This window comes from Epinephelus fuscoguttatus, linkage group LG1, assembly GCF_011397635.1.
Source record: "Epinephelus fuscoguttatus linkage group LG1, E.fuscoguttatus.final_Chr_v1".
In the NCBI taxonomy this organism is placed as follows: Eukaryota; Metazoa; Chordata; class Actinopteri; order Perciformes; family Serranidae; genus Epinephelus; species Epinephelus fuscoguttatus.
In genome coordinates, this window is record NC_064752.1 from 38,871,289 (window position 1) to 38,895,713 (window position 24,425).

General features: G+C 41.7%; 1 protein-coding gene across 3 annotated transcripts in view; it reads left to right on the forward strand.

Annotated features, from left to right (window-relative positions):
• slc4a8 (solute carrier family 4 member 8) overlaps positions 1-24,425 on the forward strand; it is a 53,171-nt gene that overhangs the window by 20,891 nt on the left and 7,855 nt on the right. For 2 of the 3 annotated variants that reach the window (XM_049575894.1, XM_049575909.1), the window contains exons 3-21: positions 8,476-8,628; positions 9,135-9,270; positions 11,527-11,687; positions 13,892-14,068; positions 15,315-15,406; positions 16,020-16,177; positions 16,280-16,367; positions 16,493-16,639; positions 16,766-16,866; positions 18,167-18,341; positions 18,462-18,595; positions 18,699-18,944; positions 20,210-20,315; positions 20,722-20,883; positions 22,836-22,949; positions 23,038-23,199; positions 23,281-23,532; positions 23,631-23,699; positions 24,233-24,406. In XM_049575894.1, coding sequence (XP_049431851.1) covers positions 8,476-8,628; positions 9,135-9,270; positions 11,527-11,687; positions 13,892-14,068; positions 15,315-15,406; positions 16,020-16,177; positions 16,280-16,367; positions 16,493-16,639; positions 16,766-16,866; positions 18,167-18,341; positions 18,462-18,595; positions 18,699-18,944; positions 20,210-20,315; positions 20,722-20,883; positions 22,836-22,949; positions 23,038-23,199; positions 23,281-23,532; positions 23,631-23,699; positions 24,233-24,406 — 2,807 coding nt within the window. The remainder of the gene's footprint in view (positions 1-8,475; positions 8,629-9,134; positions 9,271-11,526; positions 11,688-13,891; positions 14,069-15,314; positions 15,407-16,019; positions 16,178-16,279; positions 16,368-16,492; positions 16,640-16,765; positions 16,867-18,166; positions 18,342-18,461; positions 18,596-18,698; positions 18,945-20,209; positions 20,316-20,721; positions 20,884-22,835; positions 22,950-23,037; positions 23,200-23,280; positions 23,533-23,630; positions 23,700-24,232; positions 24,407-24,425) is intronic. The other variant, XM_049575903.1, reaches the window with a different exon arrangement.

Genomic DNA, 24,425 nt, shown 5'->3' on the forward strand with positions numbered 1-24,425 from the left:
GTACAATATGTTGAAAGTATGTATTAATATCTGGCAGTATACATGTGTGACAATAGTCATATGTGTATAATAACAGTAGAAGTATGACTAATGACTAATGATGGCAGCAGCAGCAGGAGGCATCTGGCAGGACCACGGCAGCAGCACAACCACACACGTCAAGCTGTCCAGGCACCGTTGCGATATGAGTTAATCTGAGAGACAGTGGAGCACAAAGGCTCAGGAGAAGAAGCCGAGTTAGTGACATCCAGAATGGCCGAGGTGCAGTAATAGAATACGAGAGAGAGAGAGAGAGAGAGAGAAGGAGAGAAGGTGCCCGGTGTATTATAGGGGGGTCCTCTGGCAGACTAGGCCTAAGTCAGCCTAACTAGGGGCTGGTACAGGGCAAGCCTGAGCCAGCCCTAACTATAAGCTTTATCAAAGAGGAAAGTCTTAAGTCTAGTCTTAAATGTGGAGATGGTGTCTGCCTCCCGGACCGTAACAGGAAGATGATTCCACAGGAGAGGAGCCTGATAGCTGAAGGCTCTGGCTCCTGATCTACTTTTGGAGACTTTAGGGACCACGAGTAACCCTGCGTTCTCAGAGCACAGTGTTCTGGTGGGATAATATGGCACTATGAGCTCTCTAAGATATGACGGAGCCTGACCATTTAGAGCTTTATAAGTTAACAGTAGGATTTTTAATTCAATTCTGGATTTTACAGGGAGCCAGTGCAGAGAAGCTAAAACAGGAGAAATATGATCTCGTTTCTTAGTTCCTGTTAGTACACGTGCTGCTGCAATTAGCTGGAGAGTTTTTAAGGACTTACTAGAGCTACCTGATAATAGAGAGTTACAGTAATCCAGCCTTGAGGTAACAAAAGCATGGACCAATTTTTCTGCATCTTTTTGGGTCAGGATAGGCCTAATTTTTGCAAAATTACGCAGATGAAAAAAATGCAGTCCGTGAGGTTTGTTTTAAATGAGAATTAAAAGACAAATCTTGATCAAATGTTACTCCGAGGTTTCTTACGGTAGTGCTAGAGGCCAGTGCAATGCCATCTAGAGAAACTATGTCATCAGATAAAGAGTCTCTGAGTTGTTTGGGGCCAAGAACAATAACTTCAGTTTTGTCTGAATTTAACATCAGGAAATTGGTGCTCATCCAGGTTTTTATGTCTCTAAGGCAGTTATGGAGTTTAGTTAATTGATTACTTTCTTCTGGCTTCATCGATAAATACAACTGTGTATCATCCGCATAACAATGGAAATTTATAGAGTGATTTCTAATGATGTTACCTAAAGGAAGCATATATAGAGTAAATAGGATTGGTCCGAGCACAGAACCTTGCGGAACTCCAAAACAAACTTTGGTACGTGAGGATGATTCATTATGAACGTCAACAAACTGAAAACGATCAGATAAATAAGATTTAAACCAGCTCAGTACAGAACCTTTTAGGCCAATTAAGTGTTCCAGTCTCTGCAGTAGAATTTGATGGTCAATAGTGTCAAACGCTGCACTAAGATCTAATAAAACAAGTACAGAGACAAGTCCTTTGTCTGAAGCAATGAGAAGGTCATTTGTAATTTTGACTAGTGCTGTCTCAGTGCTATGATGCACTCTAAATCCTGACTGAAATTCCTTAAATAAATTATTATCATGGAGAAAATCACACAGCTGGTCTGCGACTACTTTCTCAAGGATCTTTGACGGCACTCTCCCTTTTTCTTTAAAAAAATGTGGCAATAATCCTTTGGTAAAACACTCGTGTAGGATCTGGAAACAATTTCGATTAACTTTTAATTTGAAACATCTTTCTGTTTCAGGTCAGATGTTTCAAAATTCTATGTTTTCCCCTTCATTAAATGATGGAGCCTTTAGAGTTTGGCACTCTTTGGGATTGACATCTTTATTGCAGTTATATATTGATGGTACATTCGCCTCGTTTGCACAGCTGAAAGAAAGATTCCAGTTACCCACGTCTCAGTTTTTCCGCTATTTGCAAGGGAGGGATTTTGTCAACAAAAACACAGTTCAATTCCCCAGTAGGCCCACAGGAACTCCACTAGAGGATATTCTGAGTTTAAATAAAGTTCATAGGGGTGTAATTTCTTGTATAGAATAATTGCCAACCTCCTGATCCCACCATCTCCTTTTAAGGCACAGTGGGAAAAGGACCTGGGGGAAGAATTTGATGAGGAGATATGGACCTCTATTTTAAATAGGATTCACTCTTCCTCCTTTAGTGCGAGACATTCTCTCATTCAGTTTAAGGTAGTCCATGGCACTCACTGGTCCAGGGCTAAACTTGGTAAGATATTTCCTAATAATGATCCTATCTGTCCTCGTTGCAAACTGGAATCAGCCACTCTAATACATCAATTCTGATTTTGAACCTTGTCCCCTCACAGCTATTTTTGGGATTGCACCAGTGGGCAGCCCTTTAACATGTTCTCAGTCTGACTCAGTAGCCTACGCCACTCTGTTGACTAGACGTGTCATATTGCTCAACTGGAAACTTACCTGTTTGCCTTCTCACACTCAGTGGATCAGAGACTTACTGGGCTGCCTTAAATTAGAAAAACTTAAATTGAGCTCCCGTGGAAAACCTGAATGTTTTCAGACAACCTGGTCTCCATTTTAGCCTATTTCAACCGTATCACCTGTGAGCCCTTTTGTTTATTCTCTTACCATCCTGCCACACTACTGACGGTCATATATCCCATAATGTGATGATTTATTGTGAAGTGATGTCTTTTTATTTTATTTTACTTTATTTGTTTGTTTGTTTTTACTATTATTTGTGTCTATTTTAAAACATGCTATATATTTGTGATCATTTTGATTTTTGTTCATGTATTTGCTCTGACTGTTCCTTTATGTTGATCTTTCTTTGTTTTGTTAACAAAACCAATAAAAGTATATATATAAAAAATGACAGAAACCATTTGGACGAAAAAAAAAGAATGGATTTTTACAAAAAATCGTGCTGTTGTTGTGCTATAGGTCATGATTAAACAGAATGCACTGTTGCACTTTTGTTGTTGTTGCGGTTTTCTTATGCTCTCCCAAGCCATTCACCTTACACCCTTGGGTGGTAAATGTGAATTGCACAGTATGTCACTGACACACAGACAAAACAAAAAACAGCAAACTAGTGGGACAAATTTGAATTTGTTATTATTATTGTTATTATATTATTCATTGTCAACTCAATCCAATTCTGAGGATTCTGCTCTGCTCATTATTAGTTCTTTCTTTCAGCCATGTTGCACACTTGACCTCACCAGACCAAATTGCAAATAATAAAACATGAGCTTGAGCCTGACCACACCCCAATCATGAGTTACATGAAACTTCTTACTCGTTGTAGTTTTGGCTCCTTTTCCTTTTCTTCAAGTTCAACCAGCAGAGATATTTTTATCTCTCCACAGCAGAGCTCCATTATTTATAATTATTCATATTTTTACTGGCAGTGCATACAGTGTAGAAATAATGCCCCTTGTGTTATCAACAACCTTTACACAGGTGCAGTTTGTATTTCCGCTTAATTCTGCATAATAACGCTGCCGGCCAGGTCCAACTCTAACCATGAATCATATTTTATGAACTCAGTAGATGAAATTTTCATTTGTAATATAACTGCATCCATCATTTTGCCTAAAATTAGAAAAGTTAAGAAATGTATGACGGTATTTCACTGAGAAATGTTGTGGAACAGAAATATGGCATCATAAACAATGGACATATTTAAGAAGAAGTACCTACACCTTGAGTAGGGGCAGTATATTCCTCAGTTAGTTAAATTACATGACCTCAGCCTCAGCAGATCCCCTAAGACATGTAGATTTCATGAAACCAAACAATATGATCGAGCATGTTTTCGGCGTGATTGAGTCAATTCTATCATTCTTGTGAGAGTGTGTGTGTGTGTGTGTGTGTGTGTGTGTGTGTGTGTGTGGGCGTGTATGTGTGGGGGTGTGTGTGTGTGTGTGTGTGTGTGTGTGTGTGTGTGTGTGTGTATAGATAGTTTACAGTGTGAGTTGTTGTGAGAACATGGGGATGTTATTTTGTCTCCTTGTCTGGTGGAGATGAATTGAACATTAAAAATGAATCTTCCATCTACCCTGAGGAGGCTTGGGGGCTGATCTGTCATCGGTGGGTGAAGACAGGTGTGTGTGTGTGTGTGTGTGTGTGTGTGTGAGAGAGAGAGAGAGAGAGAGAGAGAGAGAGAGAGAGAGAGCGAGTCACCCCATTCTTTCTTTCATGGAGAGATAATAACACGTTCAGAGATTGAACACACACACACACACACACACACACACACACACACACACACACACACACACACAGCTCCATTTTATTCATAACAATTTGCCAAACAATTTCATTAATTGCCTGATTACTTCCACTGTTCATTCTTTAATTTTAAAAGGCTCTGCTTTGATATTCAAATAAACTCCATTATTGTCTGCGTCATGAGCTTTCAGTCTGCTGTTATCACAGCATGTTGTGTGAAACACTGAATGCACTGATGATAATCACAGGTGGCAGAGGTTGAGACTAGTATCAGGCAGGAAGTAAAGAGTTATTCCCTGATTCTCCCCATGGAGCTCTGGGCCAACACCTAACCCTCGGTTTAATGGCTTTCACATTCAGTTCCTTTAACCATCTGAGCTGAGAGACCGCAGTGCACCTCAATCAACTCTGCCTTCCTCCGTTAGCACATGTTCTCTCTCCATCTGGAACACAGGAAGATGCCAGTTTTATCCTCGGCTAATAAGGATTTTATATTTTGTCATCAGAAAGTCTGAAAGGAAATGTACATATGTATATATTTATAGAAAGTGGATGACACACACACCACAACCCAATGACAGGAGAGTGAAGCAGGCTGGGTGTTCAATTTTATTTATAAAGCCCAATATCAAAAATCACAATTTGCCTCAGAGGGTTTAACAGCATATGACATCCCTCTGTCCTTGGACCCTCATAGCAGATAAGGGAAACTCCCCAAAAAAACCTTCAATGGGGAAAGAAATGGTAGAAACCTCAGGAAAAGCAACTGAGGGAGGATTCCTCTTCCAGTATGGACAGACATGCAACAGATGTCCTGGGTACAGAACAGATCAGCATAGTTCTGTATGCTTTTTTTTCCTGTATCCATTGTGAAAAGTTGTGGATGGCGCCAATGGAAACGTTCTGTACCATCCCCATTTTAGATCACTGTTCATACCGTGGAGAGTTTTACATAAATAAGCTGTATCTATAAAAATGACAGGATGTTTTGCTGCCTCTCACAGCAGCTGGAGTCTGAGAAAAATAATTCACTGGGCCGACTGCCAGCAGCATTTAAGATGGAATGTTTACTTGTAATGTTACTCAATGCATGAGTTGACGATGTGAATCCATAAGCACACCTTCAATTTCAATATGACAACTCTGACTGTTCCTTTAGTTATTATTGTTTCTCTTGGATGACATGCACTTTTAGTAATGAGTAAGAGAGGGGGAAAGTGAGACAGAGAGACGGGCACGACCAACAGTAATGACAATAGCTACAATAACATTCATTTTAGTAATGATATTGTAATAATAGTATTTTGGTGGTATATGTGGTATAAGTGTATATTAATATTCTACAGAGTTCGACAGGCTGTATCAGCTTTAAAAGAAGTCCGTTAATCAGACAGTCTGCAGCCACGTTATAAAAACTGCCAAAATTAACAGCAAGTAAACACAAAGCAACAAAAAAGTAGAAATAACAAACAAATTTGAAGGGAACAAAATGTAAAAGTAACAATGGTTTGTTCCTGGTTTTGTTTTGGTGGAAGTTGCCAGGAAGTAGAATCAAAAGCCTGTGTTTAAAAACAACATTTGATAAAGATGCAGCCCAAAACTGAAGGGCTGATCTGTTTTTTTTTTTGTTGTTTTTTTTTTTAAAAAGATGTTCATAATACTCTTCAGGCTAAAGTGAAAAATGTATTCAGAAGTTATGTTTAAGTCACAACCTTCTGCAGATAACTTGCCAACAAGTTCATTGTGAGACTTTTTGCTCTTACTAGGCTGTTACATAGGGACAGTTCAGAAAGGCCTGAGGCTCATGTAAAGACAACATTCTTTATTATTTACTATTCATATATAAACTTTTTATTTGGTCCTCCCCTGTATTTCTCCACGTTGCAGCTATCTTTATAGGCATTAATATCACCAGAATGATGTTTTATGGTTATTCCCATTCTCTGTTGAGCAGTATTTCAGCTGCACTTAAATGATTCACATGTTTACATATTTATTTTAATGTTAATCATGACACTATGTAAATGTATTAAAGTATAACAGGCCCCGGGCGTAAGAGCTGTAGTCAGATTATAATATTGTTGTGTTAAGAACGAGAAAAAAATGAAACAGGCAACAGGGAGTGTGCTTCCTTCTCTTGATTCTGCCAGACTTTATTTTCAATGTAAACACATGTATGTACTTTAAACTTTATTATTCTCCACTTCCCATTTCTCATTATAAACCCATTACCAGGTCACATAATCACAATGTAACGAAAACAGTGCAGACGCAACACACAATGTAGTACCTGTGTTATAATAAAATCAGTTGTGGCTGACATTACAGGGTGCACCCAACAGACTCAGTGCTGCTGTAGCTCTGGGGAAAAAGCTATTTCCCAGTCTGGAGGTGCAGGCTTAGAAGGCCTTTTAACGTCTGCCAGATGGAAGGAGTTCAAAGAGATGGTGGCATGGGGGCGTGGGGTCCTTACAGATGCTGGTGGCTTTTCTGAGGCAGCATGTGTCGTAGATATCCTCCGGGGAATGGAAGCTGTATCCCAATGATCTTCTGTGCTCCGGAGACGACCCGCTGAAGGGCTTTCCTATCCACTGCTGTGCATCTGAGATACCACACAGAGATGCAATATGTTAGGATGAGACAGGCAACTTTATCAAAACATCCGCTAAGATGTTCTCTGTGCTGCAGCGGTAGAAGGTCACCAGTTTCTGTTGAGTCAGTGCTTTTTCGGTATCCTCAGAAAAACAGATGTAGCTGTGTCTCTGTAGCAGTGCAGTGGTGTAAATGGACCATGATTAGGTCCTTGGTCTTTCCTGTATTAAAGGACAGGTTGTTATCTGAGCACCAGCCCACCAGGTTCTGCACCTCCGCTCTGTAGGCTGATTCATCGATGCTGAAGATCAACCCGATCACTGATGTGTCATCTACTGATTTTATGATGGTGTTAGTGGCGAATGTAGGAACACAATCTTGTGTGAAGAGGGAGGATGGTTCTCTAAATTCAGTTTTTCAAGCTTTGCACCTTCAGTTTTACAAATAAAAAACATAAATAAAGAAAATAAAAATGTTCACAATCCTTGGGCTTTGTACCTTCTTGTACAAATTAAAAAGAAAATACATTTTCTCCAGACTCCTTTGGTCTGCTGCTTACGACTTTAAAGGAATTCTTCACCCACAAAATGACTTTATCAGTTACTCACCCATGTTACATTTAATATGTGAAAGCTTGCTTTTCTTCACATGCCTCCTCGGTGAGCAAAAAATCCAAAAATTTAGAAAATTCTTGATGATTTGGAGTAAAGGAGGGCAATGTTTAACAGCAGCAAGACTATATCAGGTGGAATCATGCAGAAGGTTTTAAGTAGTACGGTTTTTGCTAAAATGTGCATTTAGAAAGTACGACTGGATAAATGAGACTTGGATTATAATGCACAGTGTGTGTAAGAGTTTGTAAATTTATGTTTTGCTGGTTTGGATAGTTTTGCTGTTGTTAAACACGGACCACTTTTACTCTAGTTCATCAAAAATTTTCTGTTTTTGGATTCTTCGTTCACCCTGGAGGCAAAAAAAAAAAAAAGTTTTGAACGTAACGTGGGGTGAGTAATTGGTATGCAAATAGTCATTTTGTGTGTTTCTATAATAACTGCACTACAGATGGCAAATAAGATTCCTGATAGACTGGCTGATAATAAGCGGTTTGATCTCTGGTTCCTCCAGTCTGCATGTTGAAGTATTCTTGAGCAAGATACTGAACCCCAAATTGCTCCTGATGGCTGTTCCACCGGTGTGTGAGCGTGTTAAAAACTGAGTAGGGATGGCACCTTGTATGGTAGCTCAGCCACCAGTGTATGAATGTGTGAGTGAATGGGTGAATGTGACTTTGCACTTTGAGTGGTCGGAAGACTAGAAAGGCGCGATACAAGTGCAGGTCCATTTACCATCTACCAATGAGAAATCCCATTAAAAATAGCATACATGGTGGGAGACATTACACTCCTAAACTTTAATTAAAAACAAAACAAAACACGAATTTACACCAAATTAAATAAATACAGCTCCTTAACAACAATTTACACACAAATACTGTACAAAATATACAAAGGTAAATCACATAAAGTGACCACACACTGCTGGGAGACACAAAAGCATTACTCAGAAGTAAAAGTGAAATCTCTTCTCTCGCCTCTTTCTCAGGTCACAGGACTCTGTTTGTGGGCGTCCGGATGCCCAGGCAGAGCCATCGTCACCACAAGGCCCACGGCTCTCGCCATCGCAAGAAAGACAGAAGGGCAGGAAGCGTCGCAACACAACAAAGCGAGGGAAGTGAGACAGCCACCTCCAGTCATGGTAACACACACACACACACACACACACACACACACACACACACACACACACACACAAAACCCCTCATCTCAGCTTTCTTTTACTTTTGAAATCAAAGTATTTCTTCAGCTCACCCAGTCATCTATCAGTCAGAGAGAGAGATGGGCAAAAGAAATAGACATTTGGTCATGACTCTTATACTCGTATACTTGCAAACCCACCTCCCAGAGAGGAGGTAGCGGTTGTTGAACAAAGCCTATCAATACTGTGGGCACTTCACACACTTGCACATACACACAGATCACTCCAGGCTAAAATTGACAAGCCTGCTAATTATCTCCCAAAGAGCAGGAACGAGTCAGCATGTTGCATGTGTGTGTGTGTATAGATTTGTGTGACTGTGTGTGTGTTATGGACCCAATGGTCATTTAAAAGACATGTTCTGACAAAGGAGGCAGTGTTGTGTGTGTTTGTAAAGGTCTTTTAAGAGCCACAGTTCACCTCTTGTTCCTCCCTCGCTTCATCAGACACACCGTCCCAGCGGGTCCAGTTCATCCTGGGCTCAGAGGAGGATGCTGAACATGTGGCCCACGAGCTGTTCACTGAGCTGGATGAGATCTGTGTGAAGGATGGCAAGGATGCTGAGTGGAAGGAAACAGCCAGGTCAGGATCTCCTCTGGGAGCTGTTGGCAACAATGCTTGGCAATAAAGCTCCTGACAGCCCGGCAGCTCTACAGCTGTATTGTTACGAAGAAAGAGCGTTAGTTACATTTTCAGCTTAGTGGATCATTTTTTGGTCGGTTTGCTCAAGGCAAAAAGCTCCTAAGAGAGGAGTGACACAAAACACTGCTGTGACTCATACTGCAGTTTCATATTGTAGTGTCAAACCTCTGCCTCGTGTTGTGTGGTTTGCAATTACAACAAAAACATCTGTCCTGAGGGGAAATAGTATGAACCACAGATTTAAAGATTTAAGGCTGATGTTTGTGTGGGATGGGAAACATCTTTGCTTTTAAGGTTGGATGCTCCTTTCTTCCCATCTGTTTTGAGTTGCTCTGGGTCTGTATTGATCAAACGCTGAAGAATTACACTTAAGACCCAACATGGGAGCAAAACGTTCTTCCCTAACTGTAAAGAGTTAGACATGTCTATCAAGAAAATGATATGATTAAACTTTGGTGGCTGACAAGGACAAATGCGCTACAATGGCCCTTCAGGAAAAACGTGCTGCAGATTCAGAAAAGATGCCAATTGAACAATAAATACAAAATTCTAATGGGCTGCAAATGAAAAAACATGCTGCAGAAAGAATAAATACTTTAACAATAAACATTCTGTAAATACAGAAACGATGAAAACAAAAACTACAAACTGCACTTCAACACAACGAAAGTTCTCCAGGCCTGTAGGGGGAGCTATGTAAATCTGTTGCTCTTGTATGTGCTTGTAAAAGGCGAAGGCCAAAATATAAGAGTCCGCACCTTTTTTTCTCCAGTTTTCTTCATTCTTAAGAACCAAACACCAGATACACCCTCTCTTCTGGTTTCTCTCTCTTGGTCGAAAATGCAGTTGTTCTAATTAGCGCTCCCCAGGACGGGGATTTGCAGTATATGTTTTCGTATGTGTCTTTTAATTGTTATTATTTCTGAAGCTGCAGCACTGTCTCCTGGTGGAAATGTTTTGGACTGTTGCGGTACATTTGTCCCTGTTGGCCATCAAATTAATTACATGTAGGAATAACCAATCAGACACAAGGATACAACTCCTTTTCGACATTTCATTAAACATATTTCTAATGCTGTTATTCACTTGAAATTTAGACCAGACTATGGTATTAATGCAATAAAATTATACAGATCAAGGTATTGTAACATTTCGGTCCCTAAAAATGATGTGCAGTAAAGTTGAATGACAGAGGAGAAATGTATTGAACACGCTAACCGAAATGTATTTAATACTTGAAGAGGCCTTTGTTTGCATGCCAGCTTCAAGACACTTTCTGTATAAAGAAATTAATATCTCACAGTGTTCAGACAGGATTTTGGCCCATTCTTCCACATTGACAGCTTTTAAATTTTGAAGATTTAAGGAGCCCGCTTGTGAATCTTGAGACAGAATTTCACTTTCAATTCTTCAGCAATTAGTAATTAGGGCTTACTGAGTTTTGTTAGAAGAATGCTCCTGTCCCAACATTTTTGGAACGTGTTGCAGGCATCAGATTCAGAATAAATGCATATTTTACAAGTTAGTCTGCTAAAACACAATTTTAATTATTTTCAAAAACTGAATTTAATTTTTGTGAAATCATTAATATGATCACTAGCATTTAACATGTGAGACAATAATCCAATATATTTCTAATATTAAAATAGTAATTCATAAACCGGGATTAAATAACAGAAAAAATGCCTGAAATAGAAACACAAAGAAAACCAAACTAAAGCAGGAAATAAATTCTGCTGCTGGTAGAGGAGGGGGAATACGGTATATAATGACAGTTTAATACCACATTGACAATGACAGCAAACAAAATTAGTGTCAGCTTTATACCTCTTGTTGGCAAATAATTGTGTTACACCCTGTCACTGTTCAAATGAATTGCAAATAATAGGCTAAATCTACTTTGCTGCTGCATGAAATATATTGCTTGAGATAGTGTAATATTCATCATGATGAATGATATTTTGTACCATCACTCCAGATGTTTTAAAAGTTGTGTGTTCACCTCTGTCTCTGTACTGCAGTCATGCAGGATCTAGCCAACTCTAGAAACCTCTTGAGCTCTCGTTAATTTAAAATCATTTGTAAGTGACAAGAAATTTGATAAATAGAAATGATTTTTTAAAGTAATAGATAAATATAGTAACGGATCACATTTACTCCTAATTCCAAACCTCTCATCCTGTCTTTACCTCACAGGTGGCTGAAGTTTGAGGAAGACGTGGAGGATGGAGGGGAGAGGTGGAGCAAGCCTTATGTGGCTACTCTCTCCCTCCACAGCCTGTTTGAGCTCCGCAGCTGCATCATCAATGGCAGCGTGTTGCTTGACATGCGTGCTGACAGCATCGAAGAGATTGCAGGTGAGAATCTGTCCAACTGACACATATTAATATCTCAGTACCAGAGCGCTATCTGTTCCTAGAGAAAAAGGCAAGCTGCGCCTGAATGATTTCTCATAAAGACAGAAATCAGTTGTTATTATTGCTGTAAGTGACTGGTGTCATTTCTTCAAATGGATATATGATTCCACAATTTCCCGTCCCTCTGTTTCCTGCTCTATAAAGTCACTTCTTGCTGCTGTTGTTCAGTAGATATTATATTCATTGATATAAAACAGACTGTATTTCTCAGCAGAGATGCCCGCTGGATGTCTTCTACAAATCAATTTATCCTCCTAAGAGAGGAGACACACATACAGTACAGGCCTGCGGGGAGCATCATCATCGCGCTGGATGCAGAAACACAAACAGACACGACCCCACTGGTCTAATGTTGAAAAGTCTAAATGATTTTCTGGAAATGTAAACATAAACAAACACAATATAAAGACATAGTTTGTGCCACTGAGCTGTATAGTTGCCGTGTGGTTGTTGGAATATTGCAGCTGAACTTCTGCTGAACCTGATTTGCATTAAAATCTACAATTACATAAAGCTGCTGCCACAGCTCGAGCTCATTTGCATGCCAGAGGAAGCACACAATTGGAGTAGCAGTGACCATGTATATCCATGAGTGAGAGGACAACCACAGTTTTTAATCTGACGGATAAATAAATGATTTATATACAACTGCAAAAATTCACACCCACACATGAACAATGGTTTTCAGCACTACACTGTCCATCCACACACACACACACACACACACACACACACACACACACACACACACACACACAAGATCACATGGTTCAAGGTTTTCCATCGGTCAGCCTTCCTCATGGTGTTATGACAGGTTTACACCCTGAACGGCCTTGTTGCCTGCAGTCGTTACTCTTCTCCAGCTCTCCACCGCTCTTCTCACTTCTCTCTCCTCTCCATGTGACTCCTGCCAGCAGCACCTGGACCCCGAATAGGATCCAAGATGGTAGAGGAGATAGAGACAAAAAAAAACCTACTTGTTTATTTATAGAAGAGTGGCAAACTAAGAGAATGTAATAAAGATGCCTGAAGTTGCTAATCCATGCACCAGTTCTTTGAACATGACAAATATTATTAAATGTATTACATTGTCAGATGAGTAACTGATGGGCACCAGTCAAGTGATACAGGATGAGGATGAGGCGGAGCTGTTGCTGCAGTCTTAAATTAGAAAGAACGTGATCTATCTCAAGCCTATGAAGTGTGAGCGGAGGCTGCGATAGATGAGCCATTTATGGCTTTTGATTTAATTTCAGGCGTTTCTCTTGTCGCTGTCCTTATTAACATGGCTGATTATACTGGCGCTGAGCTTGACACAATGGTGCTGGCCTTGAAGTGTGCTCTGGATGTATGCAGGGACTGCAGTGTGTGTGTGTATGTGTGTGTGTCAAGCAGACACTTTGATTGACTGTGGAGGAGGGAAGGAAAGAAGGAAGGAAAGTTCCAGTGCTGACTCAGCAAGTCAGTAAAATAGAAAGGCCTGGGAGAGGGAGGAGAGCAGAAGGGGTAAGAGCGATAAAGAGATGGTGATTATTCTCTGCAGTCCCACATGGCCAGATATGTTGGACACATATTGACCGACCACTGCCAATATGCACTTTCTGCTCAGCAGTGTGCTAGTTATTTTGTTTGTGTCTAACTTATTGATTACAAATGAATTAAAGTTCTGATCAAAAGAGCACAAATAAAATACATACAGTACAAAATTAAAGGTGACTGATGCCTTTAAGGGCGGCACGGTGGTGTGGTGGTTAGCACTCTCGCCTCACAGCAAGAGGGTTGCCGGTTCTGTGCGGAGTTTGCATGTTCTCCCCGTGTCAGCGTGGGTTCTCTCCGGGCACTCCGGCTTCCTCCCACAGTCCAAAGACATGCAGATTGGGGACTAGGTTAATTGGTAACTCTAAATTGTCCATAGGTGTGAATGTGAGCGTGAATGGTTGTTTGTCTCTATGTGTCAGCCCTGCGATAGTCTGGCGACCTGTCCAGGGTGTACCCTGCCTCTCGCCCGATGTCAGCTGGGATAGGCTCCAGCCCCCCCGCGACCCTCAAGAGGATGAAGTGGTTAGAAGATGAATGAATGAATGATGCCTTTAAATGTTAAGTCTGGTTTCACAAACATGAGCATTTGCGCATGTTCTTTGCAGACATGGTGTTGGACCACCAGGAGGCGTCTAAGGAGCTGGACGACAGTGTAAGAGTAAAGGTACGTGAGGCTCTGCTGAAGAGACATCACCACCAGAACGAGAAGAAGAAGAACCTGATCCCCATCGTCCGCTCCATTGCCGAGGGAACCCGCAAACAGTCAGAGCCCCTTCTGACTGGTGGGTTTCACACTGTGCACCAAACATGTTACGTTTAGCATAAAACAGTTATCACAGATTGTTTAATGGTATGAATCGAATGTAGAAATCCACTGTCTGGAGACAGAATCAGTGTAAAGTCTCAGAAATATGAATTGACTCACAATTACTTAATGGAAAACTTGTGTATTACCTACAGTAGATGGCGGTCAGTACATCCCCAGTTTGGAGAAGCAGACAGGAGAACTGACATGGAAGCTAAGCAATGTACTGCTGTGGACAGGGGCAGCAGCAAAATGTATTTTAACCACCAGAAAAATCAACATCAATATGAGCGTCTACCATAATGAGATCATGTTCACTTCTTTACTGCTGATGGGGAGGCCGTTAGCGGCTTCAGTTCCACATCAATGCTCTTGTCAAAGCCACCAGACTCCATTGACAAAAACAGTAATTTTGGTTCATTGAACACATGAGCTGCTGGTCTACTGCTGCCTCGATCAGTTAGTATGTTTGTGTTACTGAACTTACCCTTTTAATTGCTAAATTCACACAATAACATAGACTAACTGATCGAGGTAGGGGTAGACCAGCAGCTCCTGTGTTCAGTGATGTTGAATTAATTGTTTTTCTCAATGGACTCTGGCTTTGAAGAGATTTATAGACAGCAAAGTAAAAAGGTGAAAGTATTCTCAACGAAGCGTCCATTTAAACTGATATTATCTTTTTAGGTGGGACTTTTTTAGGGGGCTAAAATGTGTTTTGCTGCTGTCCCCAACCACAGCAGTACACTGCTTAGCCTCTGTGTCGATACTCCTGTCTGCTCTTCCAAACTGGGGGTGTGCCAACCTGCATCTACTGTGTGTAACAGGCTGACTATGGATAAGTGCCTCATACAACCCCACTTCAAAAAATCAGAACTTTCCCTCTAAGTAAGAGACAGCTCTGTTTGATATACATTTTTATCAGAATAATGAATGGAGTAAAACTAGGTAATAAAAGCAGACAGGAGGAGACTAAGAACAATAAGACTAAGTAACAGACAGACTGATACAACAGCACAGTCTCTGGACAGTGAAACAGGGACGGACTGCCAAAACCTGTTCCTGAGTAAATGGGCCATATTGGCAGTTAAGCATTACTACCTTCATAGATATTTCTTTGACTTTGCACTTGGCAGGCAAAAAGATATATGTACTAACTCTGATTCTCTTTCCGTTGAACACACATACACACTCATATGCACACCCACACCCTTACTGTCTAGCAGGGTCAGCCACATCTCCACAACCTCCACCAGCTGTAGAACCCGCTAAGAACGGTGCAGCACAGGACAGTTCCCAAATGGACCTCAGCAAGGTAAACAAGCTGTTTTTTTCCTCATAATAAATATGTTCAATTTCTCAGTGCACACTGTTTATGTACACATATAGTAGATGCTGTGAAGACCACAATAGACTATGAGATTAGAAAAGGGCAGATATAATTAACACATCTGATAACAGCAGTGTAAGATCTTTTTTGGTTCTACAGGGCCATCAGCTCTATGCATGATGTGCTGTAGCACCCTGCTAAGATCTGTAATCAACGTTTGGTGTGCTGTCAACATCAACTAGGTCAGAGAGTGCCCCCTATGAAATAACAGGAGAATTACACGTGTTCAAAGTGCATCCCACAGCAGCCCATCACTGCAAGACTGTTAAGTACAGCCACACAGGACACAGATAAAAGCTTCCATTTAGACATCAATGTCAACCTGGGATTTTGAGTGCATATAACACCCTTAGCACTGAAATGCCAGCATGGTTCTCTGGCATTATGCTGCACCTGTGGTGGGAGAGCTTTACGTACAGCTCTAAGACTGAATACATTTCTGTTTGCACTGAAGTGACAGGATGATAAAAACATATTGCTGTTGTAACTCTTTTATCTTTATTCTTAACTCATATTAGCTACTGCCTTGTCTGACCAGGTGGACATGCACTTCATGAAGAAGATCCCAGAGGGTGCAGAGGCCTCCAACGTACTGGTGGGAGAACTGGATTTTGTGGAGAGGCCCATTGTGGCCTTTGTCCGCCTCTCCCCTGCTGTGCTCCTCACTGGACTCACTGAGGTCCCCATACCTACCAGGTAGACGGCCACATGAACAGTGGTTTAGTTGCAAAATCAAATTATGTGAAGTCCATAATCCAGGAATGATTTACATACTCCAAATCATCTGCTGACAAACAGGTTCCTCTTCATTCTCCTGGGCCCAGATGGAAAGGCTCAGCAATACCACGAAATTGGGCGCTCCATGGCGACCATCATGACAGATGAAGTAAGAACGCGGCATCAGTTAAAATCTAAATTCAGAAACCTTCACAGAACAAATCAAATCTCTAGATTTGTCTTACAAGGACAGGCAATTAAGTTTCTTCTGTCCTTCACTTTTGTCCAAAACAGATCTTCCATGATGTAGCTTACAAGGCAAAGGACAGAAGTGACCTGCTGGCTGGGATAGATGAGTTCCTGGACCAGGTGACAGTCCTACCGCCGGGAGAGTGGGACCCCTCCATCCGCATTGAGCCCCCAAAGAATGTCCCCTCTCAGGTACACAGCTATTATGACAGAGAGATTTACTTTTCAGTTTTGACTTTTAGCTAAAACTTTGATTAGGTGCAGAACAATGAGGATTGGATGTCTGTTGTGTGTTGGACTGTTATTGGGTGCCTGTAGGAGAAGAGGAAGATGCCAGGAGTCCCTAATGGCACAGTCTGCCAGGTAGAGGAAGACCTGCATCCTGAGCGCCATGGGCCAGAGCTGCAGAGAACTGGAAAGTAAGCTGTCAATTGCTTGTAGATTACTTAGGCTTTTTGGTTCAGTAGTAGCCATTTTAATACATAGAAATTACATAAGATAAATTTGGGTATAGTCACCCCAAATATGGTGACTATGAGAGCATGCTGTCACAAAAACAGCCTGTGGAAAACATGGATTTTGCCAGTGGTGAAGCCAGATATTGTAATCATTTGGGGGCTCGGCCCAAAACTGGGGAGGTATGGGGCATGCTACCCTGGAGAGATTTTTTTTCTCCATTTAACGGCAGCTACCTGCACAATTTTCCAGCCATTTGAGATAAAAGAATGCCTAAAATCAACACATCATAAGGAAAAAAACATGATAGTGGCGGGGGGGGGGGGGGATCATCCTCTCTGTCCTTTCACTCCTGCCTCCTAAAAAAAGGCAAAAATTGTATGACGTTACTATTTTTAGGTTGCGTAACAGGTAGGCTAGGGATTTGGTGTAAACAGCAACACTAATCTTGAAAGCTGTTTTTGTTACACTATGCTGGAGTAGAGTTCAGAGACTGATTGTTTATCTAAAAGAAAATCTGCTACATTCAAATCTGTTTGTCGTAGTCCAGGCTGTTCTAATTGCAAATCAAGGATTCCCAATAATTCCACATAAATGTGTTTTTTTAAATTTCTGAATTGAATATCAGGCCAACAGAAGAACATCTACTCAATTATATTAGATTTCTTTTAGGGAATAGTATAGTAGGATAAACATGGGCATGTATTATCATCTGGATGACACAAAGTTGAAGGTATTTTACAAACCTAAAAGATGTTTTTAGGCCTCACAGACCCTTCATACAGGCCTCCACCCCCCACCCCGCCCCTGGCTTTAGCACCTGTTATGTTTTCTGAAGGGATGTGTGGAAGCCTGGGGCTCACTTAGCACTGTCCACCATGTTTGACAGTTGCTGAAGCCACCAAATCTAAATTTGGATTTGTGAGGAGCTGAGGTTGGACAGGTGAATGACAAACCAAGTGTGATAGCCTGAGAGACAAACAAGCACCAAAACACTCCCTTTTATTTCTTAAACAGTAAGTTACGGTCCCCTGAAAATCTTGTTTTTTGCTGACCTCCTGTGGTTTAACTTCTCATCTTGATGCCATGATGTAGAAGTCTACTCCAGGATACTTTGACATCACTGATAAGTGTAGGTACAGATGCAAGCGACACGTCTGACCACACTCATCAATTGTTTTGGGTGTATCAGCTCGACAACCCTTCACCAGATTGTGCTCTAAACTTCAGCACTTCTCTTCTCTTGTTGTGTGCTGTGACCAGGTTGTTTGGCGGTCTGATATTGGACATCAAGAGGAAAGCTCCATTCTACCTGAGTGACTATAAGGACGGTCTGAGCCTCCAGTGTGTGGCCTCCTTCCTCTTCCTGTACTGTGCCTGCATGTCTCCTGTCATCACCTTTGGAGGACTGCTGGGGGAGGCGACAGAGGGACGCATCGTAAGAGCACAAACACACTCAGACACAGTCACATACTGCATTGAGATTAGAACATTATGAATACAGCATTAAAACTATTACTGAATACAAGACATACTCTATTTCCACCATGTGTTGTAGAGTGCCATTGAGTCCTTACTGGGTGCGTCTATGACTGGAGTAGCTTACTCTGTGTTTGCTGGTCAGCCTCTCACCATTCTGGGCAGCACAGGGCCTGTGCTTGTTTTTGAGAAAATCCTCTTCAAGTTCTGCAAGTATGTATTACAACCTGCCTGTGACATTTTATTATCATCACCCCAGTCCTTTTCTAACAGATAATGTATTCCCTGTCATCCTTCTCTTCTCCTTTCACATCAGGGACTACAACCTATCCTATCTGTCGCTGAGGGCTTGCATCGGCCTGTGGACCGCTCTGCTGTGTCTGCTGTTGGTTGCCACTGATGCTAGCTCTCTGGTGTGCTACATCACTCGGTTCACAGAGGAGGCCTTTGCCGCCCTCATCTGCCTCATCTTCATCTACGAGGCCTTGGAGAAGCTCTTCCACCTCGGAGAAGTCTACCCCTTTAACACACACAGCGATCTGGACAAACTCACACTGGCGTAGTGAGTAACTAAAATTATTAATAAATGACTCACCTGGTAGATTTCTTTAGTGTTCATTGTTTTTTCAGTGCTTTGTTCTTCCCTAACCTCTCGATAGTGCAGCTGTGCCACGTTCTTGCTGCAACATATCCGCCAGAGCTAATCGGGGCTACTTTAGACAATGCTTGTGATTCCACTAGACGTGCCATAATGCTTTTCAAAAAGCTTTGTAGAAGTGGCTCTCTGCTTTGCTCTGCTAAAAACGTGCATCGTGTTCAGTCATGATGCACTACACCAAACAAACCGGATAGGAAATGGAACGGCAGCATCCGGTCAATTTTTCAAATAAACACCCTGTCAGAATTAAATACATGTAAATATCTGGCCCCCAGGAACATTGCCCTTCCTTGAAGCCAGTGTTTCCCAATGGCCACTCGCAGTATTGCAGCGACAAAATCCCCTGCGGCCTAAATACCATTTTCTCATCAGCCACTGATATGAATGAGACGTCTGTAAAACCGTTGACAGGACACCTGGAACTGCTAACAAGGTCAACTATGACTCTTCTTTGATTAATTTTTGAGCCATTTTAGTTTTATACTTAGACTTATACCTTAGAAAAGCGATTAAAAATCCATGGCATCAACACGATGTAAAGCCTATCAACGGAGAGGGAACTTGTGGGTGGGGCCAGCAGGAGAAACACTACTGTGCATATTCAGTGGGTCACATACTGCAGAAGTAAACCCGGAAGCTAGACACTTTTTGTGGCCTATGTGCCAGGTAAGCAACTTCATTGGAATAAATAGGCGTGTGTGGTATCTTGGTACAACAATTAAAACAGACAATAAAGCAAAATAAAATTCAATAACATAGCCTACTTTATTATGGTAGTAGCACAAATATCAAGGACAAAGGACAAAATCAATGAAATCTGCAAGTCTACTGAACCATGCAGGCAAATGCTCCGCTTCTGAAACACTTCTTGTGTGGTAGGATCCTGTGCAAAGGACAGAACAAAACCAGGTCACAGCTGTAACTGGTGGAATCCAAGGATAACAATATATAGCTGCCATTCTCTCTCTGCAAGCATCTCCACACATTGTGGCTTTGCCCTTGCTGTCTCTTCATTCCTGCTCTCCTCTACAAGCCTTCAGATCACATCCTTGCATGCAGTTCTCTTTTTGTCTGGCCTAATTTAAGTGATAAAAGCATGTGAGCCCATCATTTTTTGGCAGAAAAAAATACAAATTTTTGTTGTGCTGTCTCTCTGTCTGTCTCTGTAGCTGTAGGTGTGCAGAGCCTGATAACCCCAGTAATAAAACCTTAGAACTGTGGAGTGAGAGAAACATCACAGCCTCTGCTGTATCCTGGACCAACCTCACTGTCAAGGTAATTGTGTGTGGAAACACACACACACACACACACACGCACACACACACACACACACACACACACACACACTTTGACTCCTAATCTCAGTGTGACTTCCACATGATAGCACACACTGTATCCGTGTTTACTTTTGTTAACATTCAACTAACCCCCTCACCTTCCCTTGAGCACTTGACCTCTCTGAAGGACCTTTGCAAACACTGACAAGGACACTCAATGGATTGACCTTTCACTGAGCACACCAAAGGCTTCTCTTGTTTCTTCTGTACTGTTCTTTTCTTTAAGCTTTGTAGACTCCTTCCTGTCTGTCAGATAATTGAGATAAAACAGTCTTTTGATCTATTTATTCTCCTGAGTCATCTGAGCAGTTTTGTTTTTATGTAACCCCTGTGAATTTCTGCAGGAGTGCATCAGTCTGCAGGGACAGTTTGTTGGGACGGCATGTGGCCACCACGGCCCCTACACCCCAGATGTTCTCTTCTGGTCTACCATCTTGTTCTTCTCAACCTTTTTCATGTCTGCCTTCCTCAAACAATTCAAGACAAGTCGTTATTTCCCCACCAAGGTAATCAACTGATAAGACTGCCCAGTAAGTAAAGGTGACACCAGACATTGTGAAACTTGACATAAGTGCAGTGGCGCCCTGGGAAATTCTTCATAGCAGATGAAGCCACTGAAAATCTTGGGATGGCACACCAAGAGCAAAGCTATAACTGAATTACAGGAGTTCCATTATGCTGTTGAAGTGCAAAGGCTTGTTGAAAACCTTGTCAATATGGAGAATTAAGGGAATCGCACACTGATATACTTTGGTTTCTTTTTTTTTTTTTACAATGAATATTGCTAATTATCTGATGGGCATAGACTGATACCTGTACAAATAACATTTTTATTTCTACAACCACCCTGTTTTAATGTGTTATGTACCTGTATATACATGATAGATAAATCATTGTTCTTTAAATAGGCAGGTTATCCTTTTCCTGAAAAGACAAATATACGGCTTTAATTTGAAGGAGTACAATGGTTGTTACAGACGAAACATTTACTGGAAACTAACCTTCTAAAGTTTAGGGGAGATTCATGGGTACCCATAGAACTAGGACCCCAGGGAGTGCTGTGGGTTTTGAAGCCAATTTTCATAGTGGCTTGACAGTCATTAAAGTTTACATGACATAAGAGAAAATCAATTTTCTGTGTTAGTTCGACTAAAGCCAGACAAAAAAAATATATATATGCTAACGTGTTAGTCCAACAGAAATCGTACCAAAACAAATTTCTCAAAGTCCAACTAACACTAATGTCATTGGGAGTCAAATTACTCCTGCATGTATACAGTCAATCGGACCCAAACTGACCAAGGTGCTTTGTGCATGCGCCACAGTTTCTGCCCCCCGGCTTCGACCTGGAAGTCGAGTAGCATTAAATGTGTAACAGAAGAAGGTAAGAAAAAGAAAAAATAAAGCATATAGCACATGAGAAATGTATAGAGCTGTTAAGTTGTCCACCATGGTACCAGTTTGCTGCTAGCTAACCATAGTTAACTTGTTCATCAATTGTTTGGTCTGTGACGTAATAGGTCAACTGGAAAAAGGTCCAATATTAACAAGCTGAAAGGGAGCATATTGCCACCCATTGTAGAGGCATGGCAATAATCAATAACTTGATTCCCCTCCCGTGCTTGTATACTGGGACAAGGACAGTAGTCCAGTTAAATGGCCTGGTCGAGCCATGGCTGTAGCTTGACTTAACTGTGCATGTAAATGTACTGAGTGTAATTACATCCATCACATGATGCCCTGGGGCCCTAAAACGACTTTTTCCCATTGACTTACATGACGAAAGAGACATCTGTAAATCAGTGGATACATTTTTTTGAGCATCACAACCTATCAGAATTTGATCCATTCAGTTCAATAACATTTGTCTAGAAGAGTCTTGAAGAGCTGCACAATTTAATCACTTTAACCCCATTCAAGTTAGCAGAGTTAGCTGGCTCAGCTGGTGGTCTCCAGTGCGCCTGCTTTATGGGCCACATAGGGCGGAAGCAACGCGATCAATTTTCAGAGTAATTTTATACCAGGCAGTTGAGCAATTTCGGTTCATGCACCACTGAGCAACTGTCATAGGAATGAACAGGGTCCCGCCTCCCCGGCTGTATCCAGTACTCTTTATACATCCATACATAGAACCCATTTTCATTCAGATATCTTGAGAAGAGAGTTCAAGGGACCCTTTTAAAAATCGCCATGTCAGTTTTTTCCTAGCCAAAATTTAGCTTAACTTAAGAGTGTTATACAGCCCCCTTCCCAAAAAGCTATCATGACCTGGTTTGCAACAGTGCCTTATGCTGTCTAGTTTTTATAAAAGCTTCCAATAATTTTCGCTGGGGTTGGAGGGACCAGTAATTGTATCAGGGTGGCCATTGCCCCCCATGGCCACCCTTGGGGGCTCCACTACTTGACGTGACACATTAGGAACAACTGATCTCTGAGTGTTGTTATCTCCTGTTCCCAGGTGCGATCCATGATTAGTGACTTTGCAGTGTTCCTCACCATTGCTGTCATGGTTCTGCTTGATTATGCCATTGGAGTGCCCTCCCAGAAGTTAAAGGTGCCCAGCAAATTCCAGGTACAAAGGGAAGACATAATTATAACGTTGATATAAAATGCCACGTGGCTGATTCATGCCCTCACACCTCTTTAATGTGATCCTCAAGCCTACCAGAGATGACCGAGGTTGGATCATCAATCCAATAGGACGCAACCCATGGTGGACAGTCCTAGCTGCAGCTATTCCCGCTCTTCTCTGCACCATCCTCATCTTCATGGACCAACAGATAACTGCCGTCATCATCAACCGCAAAGAGCACAAACTGCTGGTAAGAAGCGTATACATCTGCCCTTTGAATCTGTGCAGACTGTTGCTCATGTACCTGTCTGTCCTCCTCTCTGTTATGCAGAAGGGCTGTGGGTACCATCTGGACCTGCTCATGGTCGGGGTGATGCTGGCGGTTTGCTCCGTCATGGGTTTACCCTGGTTCGTAGCAGCCACGGTCCTGTCCATCTCTCATGTCAACAGCTTGAAGCTGGAGTCAGAGAGCTCGGCTCCAGGAGAGCAGCCTCGATTCCTGGGTATCAGAGAGCAGAGGCTCACCGGCTTGGTCATCTTCCTGCTCATGGGCTGCTCTGTACTCATGACTGGAGCCCTGCAGGTCTCTCAGACAAGCTACACAATACTGCCCCCCTCTGGCTGGGATATTTGTGATAATGTTACTCATCAAAGCTTATTGATTTATGTTTTGTTTTTCAGTTCATTCCTATGCCAGTGCTCTATGGTGTGTTCCTTTACATGGGAGTCTCTTCATTGAAAGGCATCCAGGTAATATGTGACATATATAAATGTGACACAGGAGCATTAAACTATATGGTAAAGAGGATTTACATTAAAGTCACTATGGGTACAATTTGAAAATGTCTGCCTTTAGCACTCCTTTGCAAAGAGAGTGTCTGTTTTTAAAAAAAATTTTATGAATAATTTGAAGGATGCTATAATCACACTGGCATGTGATCAAATATGTTTCCAACTTTTACCATATTCATACTTATTTCTTAATCTGGAAGTAATTTAAATACAAAATATCTCAAGTTGTTCTTTTCCCCTCTCCATCATCCCAACCTCTTATTAATGTGGCTGTCCCTCTGATGCCCTCTCCTGATCAAATTAATTTCGTCGCAATTCAATGAAGCCTGACAGTTAATTGTCAGACTAATCTAACTAAATTTGTCATTCAAAATCGCTTTCTCTCTCTTGCCATATTCGCCATCTGCCTCCCTGCTCTGCTCTCATTAATTCTTCTGTCTCCTTTACCCTCTCTGTCTCTAACGTCCCCACCACCTGCATTCACTCCTCAGTTCTTCGACCGTCTGAAGTTGTTCGGCATGCCGGCGAAACACCAGCCAGACTTCATCTACCTGCGCCATGTGCCCTTGAGGAAGGTGCACCTGTTCACTGTCACTCAGCTCACCTGTCTGGTGCTGCTCTGGGTCATTAAGACCTCACCTGCCGCTATCGTCTTCCCAATGATGGTGAGTTGACCACTGCCAA